General features: G+C 42.1%; 1 protein-coding gene across 2 annotated transcripts; it reads right to left on the bottom strand.

Moving 5' to 3' along the window:
• Positions 1–201: 201 nt before the first annotated feature.
• e2f1 (E2F transcription factor 1) lies at positions 202–17,297 on the bottom strand. Of its 2 annotated transcripts, XM_074642855.1 has the most exons (8): positions 15,840–17,297; positions 15,445–15,544; positions 11,662–11,881; positions 10,134–10,286; positions 9,879–9,993; positions 9,568–9,779; positions 7,365–7,384; positions 202–5,109 (listed from the first exon to the last, which is right to left on the bottom strand). In XM_074642855.1, exons 1-8 carry the CDS (start codon positions 16,089–16,091, stop codon positions 4,868–4,870), a joined length of 1,314 nt encoding a protein of 437 aa, XP_074498956.1. In that variant the 5' UTR covers positions 16,092–17,297; the 3' UTR covers positions 202–4,867. The 2 variants fall into 2 exon arrangements, with proteins under 2 accessions (XP_074498956.1, XP_074498955.1); XM_074642854.1 differs by lacking the exon at positions 7,365–7,384 and having other exon boundaries at positions 9,502–9,779; positions 15,840–17,294.
• Positions 17,298–17,393: the final 96 nt, after the last annotated feature.

Here is a 17,393-nt window from a genome sequence, read left to right as displayed (position 1 = left end):
TTTCCTAAACCTAACCAAGTAGTTTTGTTGCCTAAACCTAACCAAGGCTTGTTTCCTGTGAAGACGGAAGTTTTATTTTGAAAAGACTGTACACATGTAACGAGCGGAAATTGACACGTGTTGCTAGACATTCATAGAACGCATGACAAATGAGGAATGACTTTTCATAAGATATAAGAACCGTCGTATGAGGGTATGTGGTGGTATTTATAGTGTTGTATAGCTTTAATCAATTGGCATATATTTCATGAATTTAACACAGCTCTGACCTGTTATTTCTGAAAATTATACATGCTTTGATTTTTTTCAATTCCCAATCCTATACAGTTTTATTGAATTTTTTTTTAACTGAAGGTGATTTGATTTCAACCCTGGTGCAAATCTCAAGTTGAACTTTTTTTTCCAAACAAAACTCCACAAAAAACACACAAAAACGCCTGAAACATTGCATTCTTTCTCCATGGCAACACACAAAATTAATTCCTGATTTGAATATTCATTAATAATTAAGATTTTTACCTCAACAAGGCACTGCATTTTGTCCTGCAGAGAACCAAAACAAGACAGGTTGACGACATGAACTGCTGACGTTCGTTGTGTCGACCAGTTCAGCTGGCGCTGGAAGTTTAACGCAGAGAGACAAAAAATATGGTACATTCTAAAGGGTTACAAAGGGCGTCTAACATTTTAGTGGCTTGTAAAACACCTTTGTCAGTTTGAACATTTTTCAGAAACTGAAATTATACACTGGAATTTATGGTTCAGATCTGAAGATAAAGGAAACAAAAGATGACTGTAGTTATAAGGTTGTCACACATTCACACGACAGTTTGAGGCACCCAAAGGCTACACTACAATACATGTACAACCTTAGATTAGCTATGTTGCCTGCAACATGGAGATAATCTGTAATCTAAACTGATTTGACGGAGAAAGCCGTGACTAAAGAAGGTATGAAGAATTATTATTAGCCAGTTCAGTCAAAATGACAATAACTGCATTCCTGAATATTTCTATGCATCATTAGCCAATGCAAAGGTTGCACATGCAAAACAACAGGTAAAACGGGGAAATATATTCTCTATGAGGGGAAAAAACATCGCAAAATATAAATGTGCTACCGAGAAGCTAATTTACAAACAAAACAGGACACATTTATCAATGCATGATTTGCTTGGATTTACCAAGTAAAAGTAAGTATGGGTGTAAAGTCGCTTCCTGCCAGAAAATGGAGAATTTTGTACCATTTTTTTTCTATTAAACCCACCCCATTTTTTTAAAAAATAAATATGAAATACAACAAAACAATTACATGCACCCACACACATTAAAACCCAATACTTCAGGAATGCAAAAAAAAAACATGTTAGCTTACATAACTTAGAACAAGAAAAATACATTTTGACGCAGACATTTCTGTGACAATACATAGCAGGACAGTTTTTCATCTCATACTCTTGAGTGCATGATGTGAAAACCTCTTTGTTATTGCTGCTTATTACAACTGAAAATCAATGTGGTTTCTAAAGAAACAAGGCATGTAGTAGCATGTCAAGATGATGTGACTATCGTAGAAAAACAAGAATCCTTTTGGGGCTAAGATAAGATATCCCAGGTACCTTCCTTTACCCGGTAGAGGTCATTGATTTAAGGCATGAACATTAACTTTCTGATCTGAAGTGCAAACACTGAACAGCATGTCCATGTTCTGCATTCCTATCCAGAGTCCATCACTTCCACTTAACCCTTCCAGAAGTCATCGCTGCTCTACACTGATTAGACCGGTCAAAGCAAAGATTGCAGCTGTGCTTTAAGCAAAGTTCACACTACACGACTTCCGAAGTCATCAGATCGCTGTACTGTTCACACTACACAACTTGCTGTCCTTGTAATCAGGAGTCTTTCAGTCGCTGTGGTTTTTACACTACACGACTGACTGGCGACAGGAGGTCACATAATACAAGATCTCTCACCGGAGGAATCCCCGATGAGATCTCCAAACTAGATTTTTCACTAAAACACATGCAAGAATTACACATTGCTGATGTTGTTGGCACGTGTGTTTACAAAAAAAGTCTGTTTCCACTCTTTTTGACTATTTATTCCTCTAGGTGCAACAACAATTTTGCTCCGTGTTGCAAATGCAGCACATACAGTAAGTTCCTATTGTTACAGGCGACCCCTCCGCCCCCCCGGGTTTCCTCAGGTGTCTTGTGCTCTCTCATTGGCTGTAGCTCGTGGCCGGAGTCCCCTGACAGGTCCACATATTTAGCATGCTAGATATCTGGATTATGTCTGCGAGGCACAAACATGGCAGTTCAAACATGACGCTCGAGCGCTGATGTGCGAGCGAACGCTGATTTTCCTCCGATCTGGGGCTTTTTACCGGGGAGCTCTAAAAAACTGTCATGGAGCGGAAAATCAGGGCTAAAGTCGTGCAGTGTGAACTAAGCATTAACGATGGAGCAAACCAGACTGAATGCTTTTAGAAGGCATGCAATTAAGAGTGTACGGTCTGTGAGGATCTATTGAAGAGCTTTAACTGTGTGTCGGGGCCTGCTGGGAGCTTTCCCCACATGACAGTAAGAGTCAGGCAGGGAGCATTAGTCTACAGGCATCTGGTGAACTTTTCTCACTCACTTGGCTGAAAAAAATTTGAAAAAAAAACATGCACTGTCTTCAAGAATTTTCTAAATCTGTAAAAAACCTATTATCAACCTACACAACACCCACAAAACACATCTAAAACAGTTACACTCTCATACATGTTTGCATCAAAAAAACATTGATTTAAGACTTTGCTCTGCACCGAACACCTGAGACTATGGCTAAACGCCTAACTAATAGAGAACAACGGATTCAGTATTAGTTTTTAATCACTAGCATAACTGCAGCAGACTATCATCACCTGGTTTCCTGCACACCAACAAAATCTGGACCCTTACGGATTTTCATTTTTCCTTCGAAACCACGTTATTGGTCACACTGTGGAGTGTCTACCTTCGTCCTTTAGACTCTAACATGGCTTTTGAGAGCCATTCAGTGAAACCAGACTTCTTCCAGACGCCCAAAAGACATGTGTCTTTTGAAGAGAAAATATGAATATTAAATATGTCATGGTAACCCTTTATGTTACCATTTATTTGAAGAAAGATTCGGGTCGAGCTCCCCAAAAGCATCTTGTCTCGTGTTCATTTTTCACATAAATATATACAGCCCCGTAAAAACATCTGTTGGTCAGTGGGATTGGAGGGCGATTAAAAATAGACCTTCACGCCAAAAACACACCAGAGCAGCAGCGAAGTGAGACCTGCAGCGAGCTGCCACTCGAGGTCTATGGAAAGATGCGGCAGCCGCTCCGACTTCGGCGACCTGCGGCTGTTTTTGATTCAGCAACTAAGTACGGCCAAACTAAAGGTTGAGGAGAGTTTAACTTTTAACGGCGAGGTGAGTACCCGCAGCTAATCAGTAAACAGAGAGTCCTGTGAATGCTGTGACGTGTTGACCTGTGTTACAAAGAATTTGTTCCCACCACACTTCGCCGCTGCCTGGTGTGTTTTCGGCGTTAGCTATTTATTACCAACCAACACGTTCTCATCCCAACTCGTCACATATTGCCGCTTTGTCAGACCCCTTGGCGTCACTATTTCCGTCACACTAAACACATGCCTAATGTTGTGAATTAAACAAAAACACTTGTTTAGGATTAGGCAACAAAAACAAAACATGGTTGGGCTTAAAAAGTACTATGTTTTAACAGTGAAAATGAGACTTGAGGTTGTGAACACGGGACACAAACAGACAGCTAATTGTAAAGTGAAAGTGAAATGTAACCACGGGACACGAATAGCGATCTCCTGGATGAAACTCCCTGACTGTCCAGAAGATGATGCTAAACTCTCAAAGATGGAAACCCCGTATGTCTCTTTTTTAATACGTCATCACAGCACTTTCCCTGTGCGTTTACTGTTGGCGCAGATGGGTTTACATTGTGGTTAATGGAAAGCCGTGACAAAGCGTCAGTATTTGATGCCCTGGGAATGAGAACGAGCTGGTGGAACATGTGCAAATCTAGTCATTAAGTTGGGGGCAATTATACCACGAGTGTCACCGTCAGACACAGAGATGTTAAAGAAACCAGTCTGTCAGGATTCCAGTGTTATAGATAAAACTCATTATTAATGGAGAGTTACTTTACTTTCGTGCTTATAACGACCTCTATCACTGTGGAGCACCAGAGCTCCCAAGACGCTTTTGGACAGCCCGGCACTGAATCTGCACTTCTCATAACGCTGGTTTCATCGAAGCAGCTTCAGCAGCGGGACGCAAACTTTTCCCCCCTTTACAGAAAATAACTTCAGACTGAAACATCAGAAAACCAGCCTTATGAATCGCAGCAATGTGAGCTAATCAGTGTAAAGGAAACCAGCCCTACGAGTCCCATACTCCACACACAAACACCTGCACAATCCACTTGGATAAAACATTATCAACAACAACAACAAAAAACACACTTTGTACAAAATATCAAAATAACATTCATATAAATAATTTAAATAGCTATACTAAAGCTAAAGTCTTGGTCTAAAATTCAAATGGCCAAAGAGAATAGTGCTAATAATGTGCTGTACAATTTTGGGGACTGAGATTTTGGAGTTGGGATGGTATTTTGGGGATCACAGGCAATTATTACACAAAACATTTTCTCACACCGCACAGTTAAAACTTGAAGTTTGGGTTTTTTGACAAAGATTTGCCCATAAAATGTTGATTTCCAGCCCTCGTTTAGAAGCCCCAGGGAACGGAGGAAAAGCCCGAAATCTAGTCTCCCACAAGCTCCTCCTCTCCTCCTCGTCGTCTTCTTCATCTAACTGTCCCCCAAAACTTGCGATAGGTCACCAAAGTCACAATCAAACAGTTCACTGATACCTTCATGGTCCTCTAGTCCAAAGTGGTAGTCGTGACTGTGAGGGGGGGACAGATTGATGAAACCGTCCAATGTGAGAGGAAGGCCATCTCCATTCAGGAAGTCCGAGGAGGAGAGGGGCGAGAAGTCAAAATTGGGCATGTCGCCGAGGCTGGAGAACGGGTCGCCTCCCAGGAGCGATTCTGTTACAGAAAGTCAAATGTCAAAAAAACACTGGACCACAGGAACATTTGTTAACGCTGGAGTTTGAGCAATAACTAATTAGATAATTAAAAACACACAAACAGAAAGCGCATCAACAATTTTGTGTTTGTGACAGTACATATCATGTATGTAACAGAGCAACACACTTTGTCATGTCATAGCATGAAAAGCACAGGTGGAACTACAGTAATAACATCAACAAAGGCTGCATGCCATTCAGGCGTCAGCTCCCAGGTCCTGCATTGTGCATGCTCACTCATTGGCATGGCTTACTGTGACACTGAAAATGCCTGTGCTTTTCCTGCTATGACTGTGAATTGAATCACTGGCTAACATACGGAGTGCTGAGGTTACAGGATGATCTGTTGCTGAATTGAGTTTTGACAATCTGGTCTTCTGCCATCACCACAACTAGACCCATGAAAAACAGACAGCAGATCTAGCGAGTCCCCCCCTCCTTTGTACAATGTGGGACAAACACAAAACTCACTTGCAACGGATATCTGCTAAGCTCGTCGCGGTGGTTGGTGTTACACGGTGGCCGGGCACACACGGGTTACATTATGTACCCACCGCCCCCACCGTCGTTTTTTTTTTTACAGAAATAAAACCCATTTACTTCATTTTGGCACATCAGCGGCATGTTATCAACACATAGTCGGACAACGGACGCTACAAACTAAAAGTGAATGCATCTGCTCTGTACGGCGTCTCAGCACAGAGTAGCAGGTGTCATATTTCACACACGCAGGACGAGAGAGAGTTGACAGACAAGATGATGCGAAGCGAAAAACAAAAGCGCCTATTTGGCAATATTTCAGATTTTAAACCTAAAGCTGTAAGAGAACAATAATATTAATGAGGTAATCGCCGTGAGGAGGACGGAGCGGTCACAGCCGGGCCCCGCAGCAAAAGCTCTACCGAGGGGCCGGACACACACCCACCCAAAGGTAAACATCAAAGTCAACTTTTCTTGTAAAATGTCCGGTGTAAATCGGTAACACCGGTGTTGTCACAAGTTTATTAACCGGTGAGAAATTTTCCTCACCTTCACATCCCTAATATCTGCCCCGTTTAAAAGGTCAGTATTCACAAATGATATTGCACTAATGATATTACAGCGCAAACACGTCCATAGAGTTTTACAGCTGAGTGCAATTTGCCATTTTTTTTTTTGTCCGATTGCAATTATCCACGTGGCAAAGTATGAAATGCTTGAGGTCAATGCATTGGTTGTGAGGAGTGAGAGTCAGCCTGAGCCAGAGGTCTAGTCAGGAGGGGCTTACCAGAGTGCCACTTCCATCTAGGCCAGTCACGATAACTAATTTTGTTGGACGATATATTGCCCCAGAAATAATTGCGATAATACAATATTATTGCCATTTTAAGACCATTTTATGAAACCGATATAATGACAATAAAATAATAGTGCAAAGTCCACCTTTAAAAAGAGAAATTAACTTTTAATTCTTTGGAATTGGAAGGGGAAAAATATATTAAAATATCCTAAATAAATAAAATAAACAATAAAGAGTCTTGGACTCTTAACAAAAATATGCAATGTCTGCGTAACGCCCCAAGTCTTAAAATGATAGGGAAAACCCTGCTGATTATTCTGGCATCATGTTGGCAAAAACGTTGGTGACTTTCTTATGTAAACAAACACAATGGGCAATATGGAGGTCAGCAAAAACAATTGAGTTCATGTCCATATATCATACCATAAGTCAATAATAAGCCCAGGATTTGAGAAAAGAGGAAGAGGAAAAACTAATTTGTTCATTCGCTGTAGATTTGGCGTTTTTTCACATTAAACTCGGTGAAATTACAGTTGAGTTTGGTGATTGTTGGAAAGAGTAACGACGACGGTTTACGTGAGTGTTATTTTGTTTCTGTCCAGTTTGAATGAAGTGCTTTACGATGCTCCGCTACGAACAGCTGATCTCAACATAAACAAAAGACACGTGGATGATGGCGCAAGCTGAACAGAGAAGGGGGCGCGGAGGTCTGCGCTCTCCGAGTGTCATTCTAGTTTTTCTTCTTTTACAATTTCAAAAATGGCATGTAGGGGAGCTTTATTAATTTTTTTCTCATGACACAACTGTCATTGCATTCTGTCACTGAATCCCAAAATAAATGAATTTGAGCAGACAGCCCTTATAAATGCGCTTCAGTTACCACCAACTCTCTGAAGACGCTAATAATTTCACTGTAACTGTGCGTGGCTATCAGCGCTGATCTTTGTGCATTGGACTGTTTTTGCAGTGAGGCTCATTTGCATAGAAAGGGGCGGATTTTACACCTAATGTACAGTATGCATATTACCTAATTTAAATAGGAGCAAATAGCACAAAAGCACAGAGACCCTATTTGTTTGGCAGCGCAGTTAGGGGTGCATTTTTCCCTTTGCGGGTGCTTTGAGAACTATGGCCGCAAAATTGTTCATCTTTTGTGAATTCACCCCCGAGTTTGCAGAAGCTACACAAAACTCAGGTGTTGAAATAACATGAACAAAAAATAAGAGTGGGAATCAGTACTTGCATTAGCAAGCTAGGCTAACCAGCTTGCACTTTCTATGTGGAATACAAACTAGGGATGTCAACATACCAGAAACTTAGTAGTCGACACCGATACCAGTGAAATTCCACGATTCTCGATATCCAATTCGATAACAAAGTAAAAAACAAATCAATAATTTCCATGTACTTCACCACAGTCCTTTATGCCATTTTGCATACTGTTTTTTGTGAATTTATTATTAATCCCTGATGATCCGCCTCAAGTTTCTCGCCAAAAACGACATTTTACAAGATTACATTTGAACCTATCATGATAACGTTGTAATTTACCTTCGCCCAATACTCATTTTTACTGAATAGAGATTGGACGGATCATAATGTAACTCTATGCAATCTCTGTACATTAGCTGTAAGCTTCGTTATGTTGCCAAGCAGGACTGTGCTGCCCACCGGCTGCTAACAGCTAACGTTAACTAGCTCTCCTCCTCCTTTCAACACGGATTTGTTGTTCACAATGTCGCATTATCAGAGAAATTTGCTACGGTGCCTGGCATGACGAGACGGCGTTAGTCTCTACCCCTGATCCCTGGTACCTGCGGTACTGTAGAAAAACTAGTACCGTCACGTTTTCAGAATTTCGGCATTGATTTGGTACCGAAGTATCGGACATCCTGACATCCCTAATATAAACTTAACAGCACGAAGAGTCATCCCAAATGACAAATGTTAAATCACTAACCGCACATAACCAACGCTATGTAGGCTTGTTGAAAAACGGACAGCGTCTCCTTTTCCTTTGTTGCCATTTTCTCCAGCACCTGTACCGAACTGGGGTTGGATGTGCACGCTATCTACCTCCTTTTTGCTTTTAGTATGATGAAATGTTATTGTTTGGCTCAGGGCTGCATTGTTCCCTTTACTCCAGAAGACTCAACTCTTTCATGTGTTCACTGTATGTAGAAGTGAATTATGCAGAAGGAGAAGCTTAAGAAGTCTCCATTGATAGTTTTTTTCCCCCATTGTACATGAATTCAAGTTGACCACACTGCTGCTCTCCATGAAGAGTGACAACTTTTTACAGCAGTGAAACCGTATCACTTAAAAGGGACCATTTGTAACTTTCAGAAATGCTTGTTAACAGCGACATCTGTGGCCGTTAAGTCAACGAAAGTCAGCGTCGGGCTCACGCTTTGCTCGCTCTACATAGACATGAACGAGCATCGCTCAAAACAGTGATGTGACACACGTCAGCTAAAACCACAATATCACTCTATATTTCAGCTGCTTGGCAGTAATGTTAGGTGACCAGACGAAGGTCTCTCCATGAATCACTGCTGATCCTAGTGTTGGCTTTTCCTGCCTCAGCCTCCGGGGCTGAAGCAGGAAAAGCGGGTCGGTGCCGGGGCTGAAGCAGGAAGAGAAACGCTATCGTCTCCCGACTGCGCCCGCAGAGAGACACCGGCACCCGGTCGGAGACAATAGCGTTTCTCTCTGCGGAGCCCCGTCACTTCACAAGACACAGGAAACCTCTGTTGGTCTGGAGGAGCTGCAGCAGTTATTTCTGCACAAACGTCCACTGTACATTCACTAGATATTCTCAGAGCTAAACTAACTCTTCTGCGCATGCACGTGTACAGGTGGAACGAGACAGCGAGAACGCACGCGGTGTGTGAGTGAAGGTAAGCAGGCAGCGGAGCAGAGACTCCTGCAACACACGAGCGCGCATGGGATCCCGACCCGGTAGATTTATGAGTGTAAAAAGTTACAAACAGTCCCTTTAAGAGTATCATTTAAAAACATTTGAAATTGAGGATAATAAATGTACATTCATTTACTGACAGATGTCAACACTCACCACCTAACACCAGTGATGAGGGGTCCTGCTGGGAGGCTGCCGTCACTGTGGACGACGTGGACGCTGGCGATGATAAACCCACTTCCAGGGCTGTTGTGGATGTACTGGCTTGTGATCGGTCTGTGGGTTGTGTGGGAGGCGGGACCGGGGAGGTGTCTGCATTGGGTTTGGAGGGACTACTTCCTGTCACGGGGCTGCAGACGCCGGAGCTGTCTTCTGGACAGAGGAAGACGTCGATTGGACCCCGCGTGCTCTTTAGAGACACCTGGTAACCCTGAGGGATGAAGGTGAATATATGCACGGTCAGGTGAAAACCTCACAACCACAAAATGAACATGCTTCAAAAACGCTGAATGACATTCAAGGCCCGTACCTTGCTGGGTTCTGAAACTTGCATCTGGGTCTCTGGTGGAGCTCTGATCACCATGACCAGCTGGTCTGGGGAATCAAATGACTTCCTTAAGTCCTGGCAGTGCACATAGCCCAACGTGATGAACACAACCATTAAGGAATGCAATACAGCAGCAAGTGGGGTCATTCTAAGACTGCAGCGCCGTCTTAAAAAAACGCTTTGCCATCTATGGATTGCAAGATTAAACAAGTTACTAAAAACCAGTCAAAAGGATATTTCTTGTTCTGTGGGTCCTCTGTGAGCAGTCGGAGCTGGAGGTTGCATTTAGAAATGAGCTCGTCCAGCTGCTCCTCAGCGTCTGTGAGGTCACATACCTCCCTCTGCAACTCCTTATGGCGGGAAACCAACGACGCATCAACTCGATTACCACTGCAGGAGAAGGCAGCACGGAAAAAAGAAAAAGTAATTGAGGTTTATTGACTCCAAACACCACATACCAGCCACTTTTTAATATTTTACTGCCATAATGAGGCACATCCTGCCTATTAGGTGTGGGGGAAAAATGGATTTCACCTACGTATGTATTGTGATTTTCTTTTTTTTTACGATTTTGAAATCGATGTTTTAATACCAGAATCAATATATTTGCTTCATTTGAGTCTATAGGGAGGTAGAGGGAAGTTAACGCTTTTATTGTTGTAGTCTGAGTAACGTGACGTCATGTCCGTTCCGTATCCTTCAACCGAAACAAACCGCAGTTAGCTGAAACGGTAAAGTAGAAAACGGTGGATCCACGTGGATACGACCTGCACCCTCACAATTTAAATCCAGCTTGGTAAACACTACACATCCAGTAAAGGATGGAAACACTTTGGGTTTCACACATTGCAGGAAAAGCAGAGCTAGACATCACGGCTAAAGCTGCGTGCTAACTCCGTTATGGACAGGAAACATTATCGTATTGTCGTGTCGTGCGGTCGAGCCGGCCGTCACTCTCGTCTCCGTGGTCAAATGGGCCGACGCTACAACTGTAGAGCACCCATATACTGACAGTTATGTTAAATGCATTCAAACGGCCCCGATGGAGCTGACCATGGATGTATAAAGAGAACGGAGCTGACGGGAGAGCTAGAGACAGACTTGGTGAAGTTAGAGGAAGTATACACGTGTGACTACGTCCGGTTTTCAAAATAAGGTTTTCAAATAACGGTACTGCATATACAAAATACATGTATGGAAATAAGATTGATTGGAATATATTCACCAGAAGTATAAAACAGTACATCTCCCTTATAAATTAAAAAGAAAATACCACTAATTTGTGAGGGAAAATTATTAGATTTTTGGGTTGCTGGAAAAAAAAGTAATACATAATTCCTGACAATGACTGATATATTTGACTTCAGGAAATCTGACTACATACATGCTGAAAATCAAACATTTGTACTGTATTCATTTAGATATTTTCCAAAATAAAGTCCCTAGAAGTGTATGATTCAACTTTTTCCCGTGGTCTAGTGTTAAAGAAAGTTAACAAAAATCACAATAAATTGTAATATCGAATTGCAATACTTGCAGATTCGCAATACACATCGAATCGGCACCTAAATATCATGATAGTATCGAATCAGAACATACAGTAGGTGTATCGTCCCAGCCCTACTGCTTAGGGGCTGTAATTTATATTTTCAGATTTTTTATTTACTGTTTACTGTATTTGTGCCTATTATATTTTAGAGTTGCAATTGTTTATGTTTCACACACCAATTTGATGTAGTCATATTTATTCTTTATTCATACTCACAGCCATTGGATGTTGTTCTTGGACTTCTTGGAGATCAGCTGGATTCCCTCCAGTACGTTGGTTATGTCGTAGATGCGTCTCTTCTGGACATCCAAGACCTGCGAGGCCCAGTTCAGGTCCACCACGCCGTCGGCCGACTGGGACAAGAGGTTCAGAAAGCGCTTGGTGGTGAGGTTCAAGGAAGTGTCATACCGTGACTTCTCCGTCGTTGTTCGAGGAACTGGAAAGACAGGGAAAGGGAACACATATGGGTTTAAAAATTCTGCTTTTAATTAGAATGGGTAGTTTCTTTCCCCGTAAAACTAAACCCGTGTGGCCTTACAGCACAGACTGAGGCTGAGTTCGGTGGATGACGAGGGGAAAAGGATTAGAATTAATCACATTTAAATTAAAAATGACTTTTCAACTGCCTAGTTAGTGTTCCATGTTATACTGTACATCTATTTAAAAACTACTGGCATCACATTCTTACATCTGCAGAATATTCCATTCTATTAAATTCCACAACATTTACATCCTAGAGATCTTTAATACTTCAAACCAGTTTATTCCAACACAATTAAATAACCAAACCCACCCAACAAAAACAATTCCCTTTCTCTCTCAAACCAATATGCCCTAAGACAAAACTAGGGCTGTCAATCGGTTCAAATATTTAATCGCGATTAATCGTATGATTAATTTATACGATTAAAACTTGAGCGCTGCAGCCTCACAGAGACACCTCCACCTGTCCGGCTGTGTGGAGTTTGTATATTCTCCCTGTGTCTGCATGGGTTCTCCTGGTGCTCAGGTTTCTCCCACAATTCAAAGTTATGCATGAGGCTAATTGGACACTCTAAATTACCTCTAAATATTTTTTAGATCATTTTTGGGGTAATTTAGAGTATGAAAAAAAAGTTAATCGATCATATGTCAGTAAGGGTTTTTGCCTGGTGCTCAGGTTTCTCCCACAATTCCAAGTTATGCATGAGGCTAATTGGACACTCTAAATTACCTCCAAATATTTTTTAAATATATTTGGGGTAATTTAGAGCATTACATTTTTTTAAATTGATTATATTTCAGTAAGGGTTTTCTCCTGGTGCTCAGGTTTCTCCCACAATTCCAAGTTATGCATGAAGCTAATTGGACACTCAAAATTACCTCCAATTATTTTTTTTTATATATTTGGGGGTAATTTCGAGCATTAAAAAAAACTTAAATTGATTATATTTCAGTACGGGTTTTCTCCTGGTGCTCAGGTTTCTCCCACAAAATATATTAAAATAAATAAAACTTAATTAAAAATCAAATAAACAGTCAAATAAAAGTCTTACTCTGCCTCTCTGAATAGAAGTATACAGTATAAATACAACCATTATGGTGGTTATAAAGTAGAAGTATCTGTTTAAGTTGTGATTTCAACAACACTGAAGCTGATCAATAAATTCATTATTATTAACAGACAGTTGTAAACTACTCAAACATCTTTTCTTTCTGAATCAGCTGAGCTGATGAACCTCAGTAACAACAAACTCATCTAAAGATGTATGAGCTTATTTAAATCACTGACCAGTGCATACATGTAGTAGTATTAGTAGTATCAGCAGTACCTGTAGTAGTATTAGTAGTATTAGTAGTAGCAGCAGTACCTGTAGTGGTATTAGCACTAGGGTATTCAGAGAATGTGTGGTTTTCCTAGGTAGATTGACAATAAGGGGGTTTCTGAGCAGTTTCCAGAACAGAAATGCTCATCATTCAATCGACAAAAAAATTAATTCTTCCAGAAATCTCCAAATGTCAAAAGTTTTTGATACCAAATCGTAGCATGGCTTTTTCTATAGTGTTCCTCAAGGTCTTGGTGTCTTAATGTGGTATTTTGGGGGGATTTTTGATCATTTTTATCAATTCTCGAGTGGTTAAATTTAGCACCAAATCTGTGTAACAAATGGTGTCAACCCAAAAATTGCTGCAACAATGTATGAGACATAATTGAGCACAGGGATGGCCATCATATACTTCTATCATAATGTTCTAAGCTCTGATACCCTTTCACATTTTAATTAATTCATTAATTTATTAATTCATTTTTATTTCTTATTAATGACTAGAACAACTTGACACACAGTGCTGAGCTCTTTCCTCAAATTAATCCTCCTATTCCCAGCTTTCAGATGATGTACACCACTTCTATGTGACATCTACGGTTGACTTCTTAACTACCCCTGAACATCCCCTGTGCCCCACCCCGACCACTTTTAAAAAAAGAGGGTGGAATTGTAAGGAGTTGACAGTGTTTGGTTTGTCCGTTCTGGGCTACTGTAGAAACATGGCGGACTCTGTGAAGAGGACCCGCTCCCTATGTAGATATAAACTGCTCATTCTAAGGTAACGAAAAGACAACGATTCTTATTTTCAGGTGATTATACAATAAAGAAAACATACTTATTAATATTATATTCTATTTCTGCCAATAGATCCCCCTAATTGTTACACACAGGTCCTTTAACCTGTGTTGACTGGCTTGGTTTGAATTGACAAAAGAAGGGTTGAACATGGGTCAGATAACCCTGGTCATTGGTGTAAAAGAGGCAAAACACTCAAGTATATTTTCTGTTTTGTTTGTTGTGCATGTAGTGAAGCTAGGGATGCCAATTTTGAAAAAAAAATGTAACCAATAACTGACCCTCGTTAACCAATTATTAACGGTTAACCAACAAGATCAGTGCCTCGCATGCAGCGGTGCCCCAGCTGCAGTGTAGGAGCACAACAGACAACTGAGTCCCCAGTTCACTCGTCCCGGAGAGTTACTGTAGCAGCCACGGTGCTGCGTGTATTGTCGAGGACACGTGCAGCCACTTTAGTCTCCACCACGTTATTTAGTTTAGCTGCCAGGTTGTCAGCTGTGTGTCTGTCAGGGCGTTAACGACAGCGAATGTCCAACAGACCGTGTGTGTGTGTGTGTGTTTGTGCTACGTTAGCAGCTGTAGCGTTGCTGGTGGCTTTGTGCTCGCCGAACGTAGTCACAAACACACACGGTCTGTCAGTGGAGCGTTAAGAGTGTCCGACAGACCGTGTTAGTGTGGCGGCGGTGAGTGTGGGGTTGTTGGTGGCGTTATAGCTGTGAACGTAGCTGTAGCAGTGTGTGTACAGTTTATTTGTCGGTGAATAAAAGCTACAACTCCTCAGCTTAAGACCTGAGCCAACTTCCTGTATCAATGTATGTAATGCCGGCTCACTCTCTTAAGATGGGCTGTTAAGGTGTACCAGCTTTTCTCCTTTAAGTGACAAGCTGCTGAGTTTTGCTCAGCTTTTCAATAGATTTTTAATGTTTCTTTTTAACCGTTTTACCGATACAGTTAATCGGTTAAACGGTAAATTATTAACACCCCTAAGTGAAGCATGACAACCATTCAACCGTTTAAAGCTCCTTCCTTACGTTTTTGAACTTGTGAACCACAACGATTGATCAGGGTCAATAGGAGGGACAACACGACATAAATCAATCAATGCATAATAATATAAAAATTGTCTTGACAATTGACCAATAGTTTTTGTTCTTTCCGATACTAGTCGGCCTGGTGAAGACAAAGACAGGTTGGCAGGCTGTTGTCTGTGCTGATAAAAGGACAGCTGTTATTTTAGGACAATGACGGCTGTAGCAAAGGTCAGAGTTTGTATGGATTGGATGGATGTAGTGCTCACGTGGCGCTGACGTGCTGCTTCTGCTGTGAATTTTAGGTAACGACGAAAGAAAAAAATCAGCAGAATAAACCGAGCTGTGCATGTGTCCGTGTGTACCTCTGGGAGGGGCTGGCGTGGAGGGTGGTGCTTGGCCTATGGACGGTCGAGAGGTGCTGACATACTGATGGTCACTGTCCAGGTCCAACTTCCTCTTTACCTGAAGAAACACCAAAAAAAAAAAATGTTACTACTATAATTATATACTACATGTTGTTAGAATGATGTACTAATTATGTATTAAGAAGAGGAGAGCGAAAACGACAACTTAATGAAAAGCAAAATGTCTTAAAGCAACAGGTGGCTGCACTTGTACAGATTTGTTACACAGGCAGAAAGCATGGAATCATTTCAATATAATATGTGAAAGGAAAACTCCTCAGCTAACCACTTCCCTTATCGCTCTTTCACTTTCTTTGACCTTTGTCTCTACCGCTTCTCCCCTTTCTCCTCACCGGAGGTCTTCCCAGAGCCGGTCGTCTCTTGTCCTGGATCCCCACATCAACGGGGCCCTGTGGCGTGGCAAACAGCAGGATTTCCCCCGTGCTGGTGGGGGCGGCGGTCGGGTGGAGTCCCTCATTGCTGGGGCTGGTGATGATCACTATCTGGTGGTCCTCGGCCAGGTCAATACTCCCAGAGTTCAGCAAAGTCTCAAAGTCAGCCAACAGATCCTCGGACGTCTGCCCTGTTATCAGAGTCTCTGACATGGCAGTGTGTCACAGAGTACCCCTTCACTGGGCTCACAAACTAGAGAGATGCTGCAGTTTGAGTATCAACACCCACTGGGAGTTGCTGTACTCTGTGAATTTAAGGAACAGTGATGAAACCTTCTGAAAGTTTGCTTGCCTGTGTTCACAGGCAGCTTGGACATTTCTTTAAAAAAAAGTTCCCCTTTTCTCTATTGCTCATAAACAAGCTAGTACATCTGCATCATAAGCAACAAGATCACTTCAACATAAATGAGAACCTATTTTAAGCTAGCTTCTGGAAAATGACTACTTTGGGTCTGGTGGTGAAACAGCAAGACGGGTGATCTGCCAAAACAGGAAATGTGGCAAATATAAGAGTATTGCTAAATGCATCCCAACTCTCCCCCTCTGAGGCTCAGCCGCTGATAGATATAGCCGAATAAAAAGAGTCGCACATTGGCCGTGACAGCAATCAAGGCTGGAGGTTAGCGAGCTAGCAGGCTAATCTTTGTGTTTTCATGTCTCCTGTCAGCAGAGTAGAGCCGCGAGGCCTGGCCACACTGCCCCTGAACACAACACAACTACCAGCTCTGCTAACCAGCTAGCATCTGATCTCATCACAAAGACCCGACACACAAGTTAGCAAAACAACACGACAAAACTAGCTTTGGAAGTGTGTCAAACAAGAGCAGATCTCCTCACAGCTCAGACGGGACGCAGGTAGATTACTATTGTGAACTTTAGAGCAGCGTTGCAGGAGGGAGCGACCGAGAATATAAAACATCTACAACGCTGAAGACACACATCATCATCATCATCAGCACAACTCACAGCGCAGTCTGAGAGCACATGTGATGAAGCTCAGCGGAGCACAGAGCGATCTCCTTACATATTAATACATAGATATGAATATATAGATATATCTATAGGGCAGCAGATTAGCGTGCTAGCTGAGTTATTAGCCGCACTTCTTCAACCCCCTCGTTTAGTTGGGGCACGCAGGAAGCAGTCGGACTAAACTGGAGATGTAAGAAGGAACTAAACCGGAGAGATCAACACACGGATCGGTTAGAGCAGTAGCCGCCGGTCCGTCGGTCGGTCGGTCACAACCGGGTCCGGTCCGGTCCGTTTCTCAACCCGCCGTTCCGACCCCGTTATCGGCTGGTATTGTTGTTATTGTCCCAGCTGATCTACATCTAAAACAAGACTCGGACGCTTTTTCGCGCGAAATCTTTTTTGCCGCGAAAACCGGCACGTGCTTCAATGCGGCGGTTACCATTGGTCGACAAGCGGCACTCCCCGTAGGGCGGGACCGGGCGG

The sequence above is a fragment of the Sebastes fasciatus genome, chromosome 8 (assembly GCF_043250625.1).
Source record: "Sebastes fasciatus isolate fSebFas1 chromosome 8, fSebFas1.pri, whole genome shotgun sequence".
NCBI classification, from domain to species: domain Eukaryota; kingdom Metazoa; phylum Chordata; class Actinopteri; order Perciformes; family Sebastidae; genus Sebastes; species Sebastes fasciatus.
This window is presented reverse-complemented; position numbering and strand designations above follow the sequence as displayed.

Excerpts from the sequence above, each read along its gene's own strand:
- e2f1 (XM_074642855.1), bottom strand. The coding sequence starts at position 16,091 with ATGTCAGAGACTCTGATAACAGGGCAGACGTCCGAGGATCTGTTGGCT. Across the intron at positions 10,287-11,661 it reads AAGAACAACATCCAATGGCT|TGGTAATCGAGTTGATGCGT; the intron begins GTGAGTATGAAT and ends CTTCTCCTGCAG. Across the intron at positions 7,385-9,567 it reads GTGGGTTTATCATCGCCAGC|TCCAATGCACAAAGATCAGC; the intron begins GTCCACGTCGTC and ends CTGCAAAAACAG.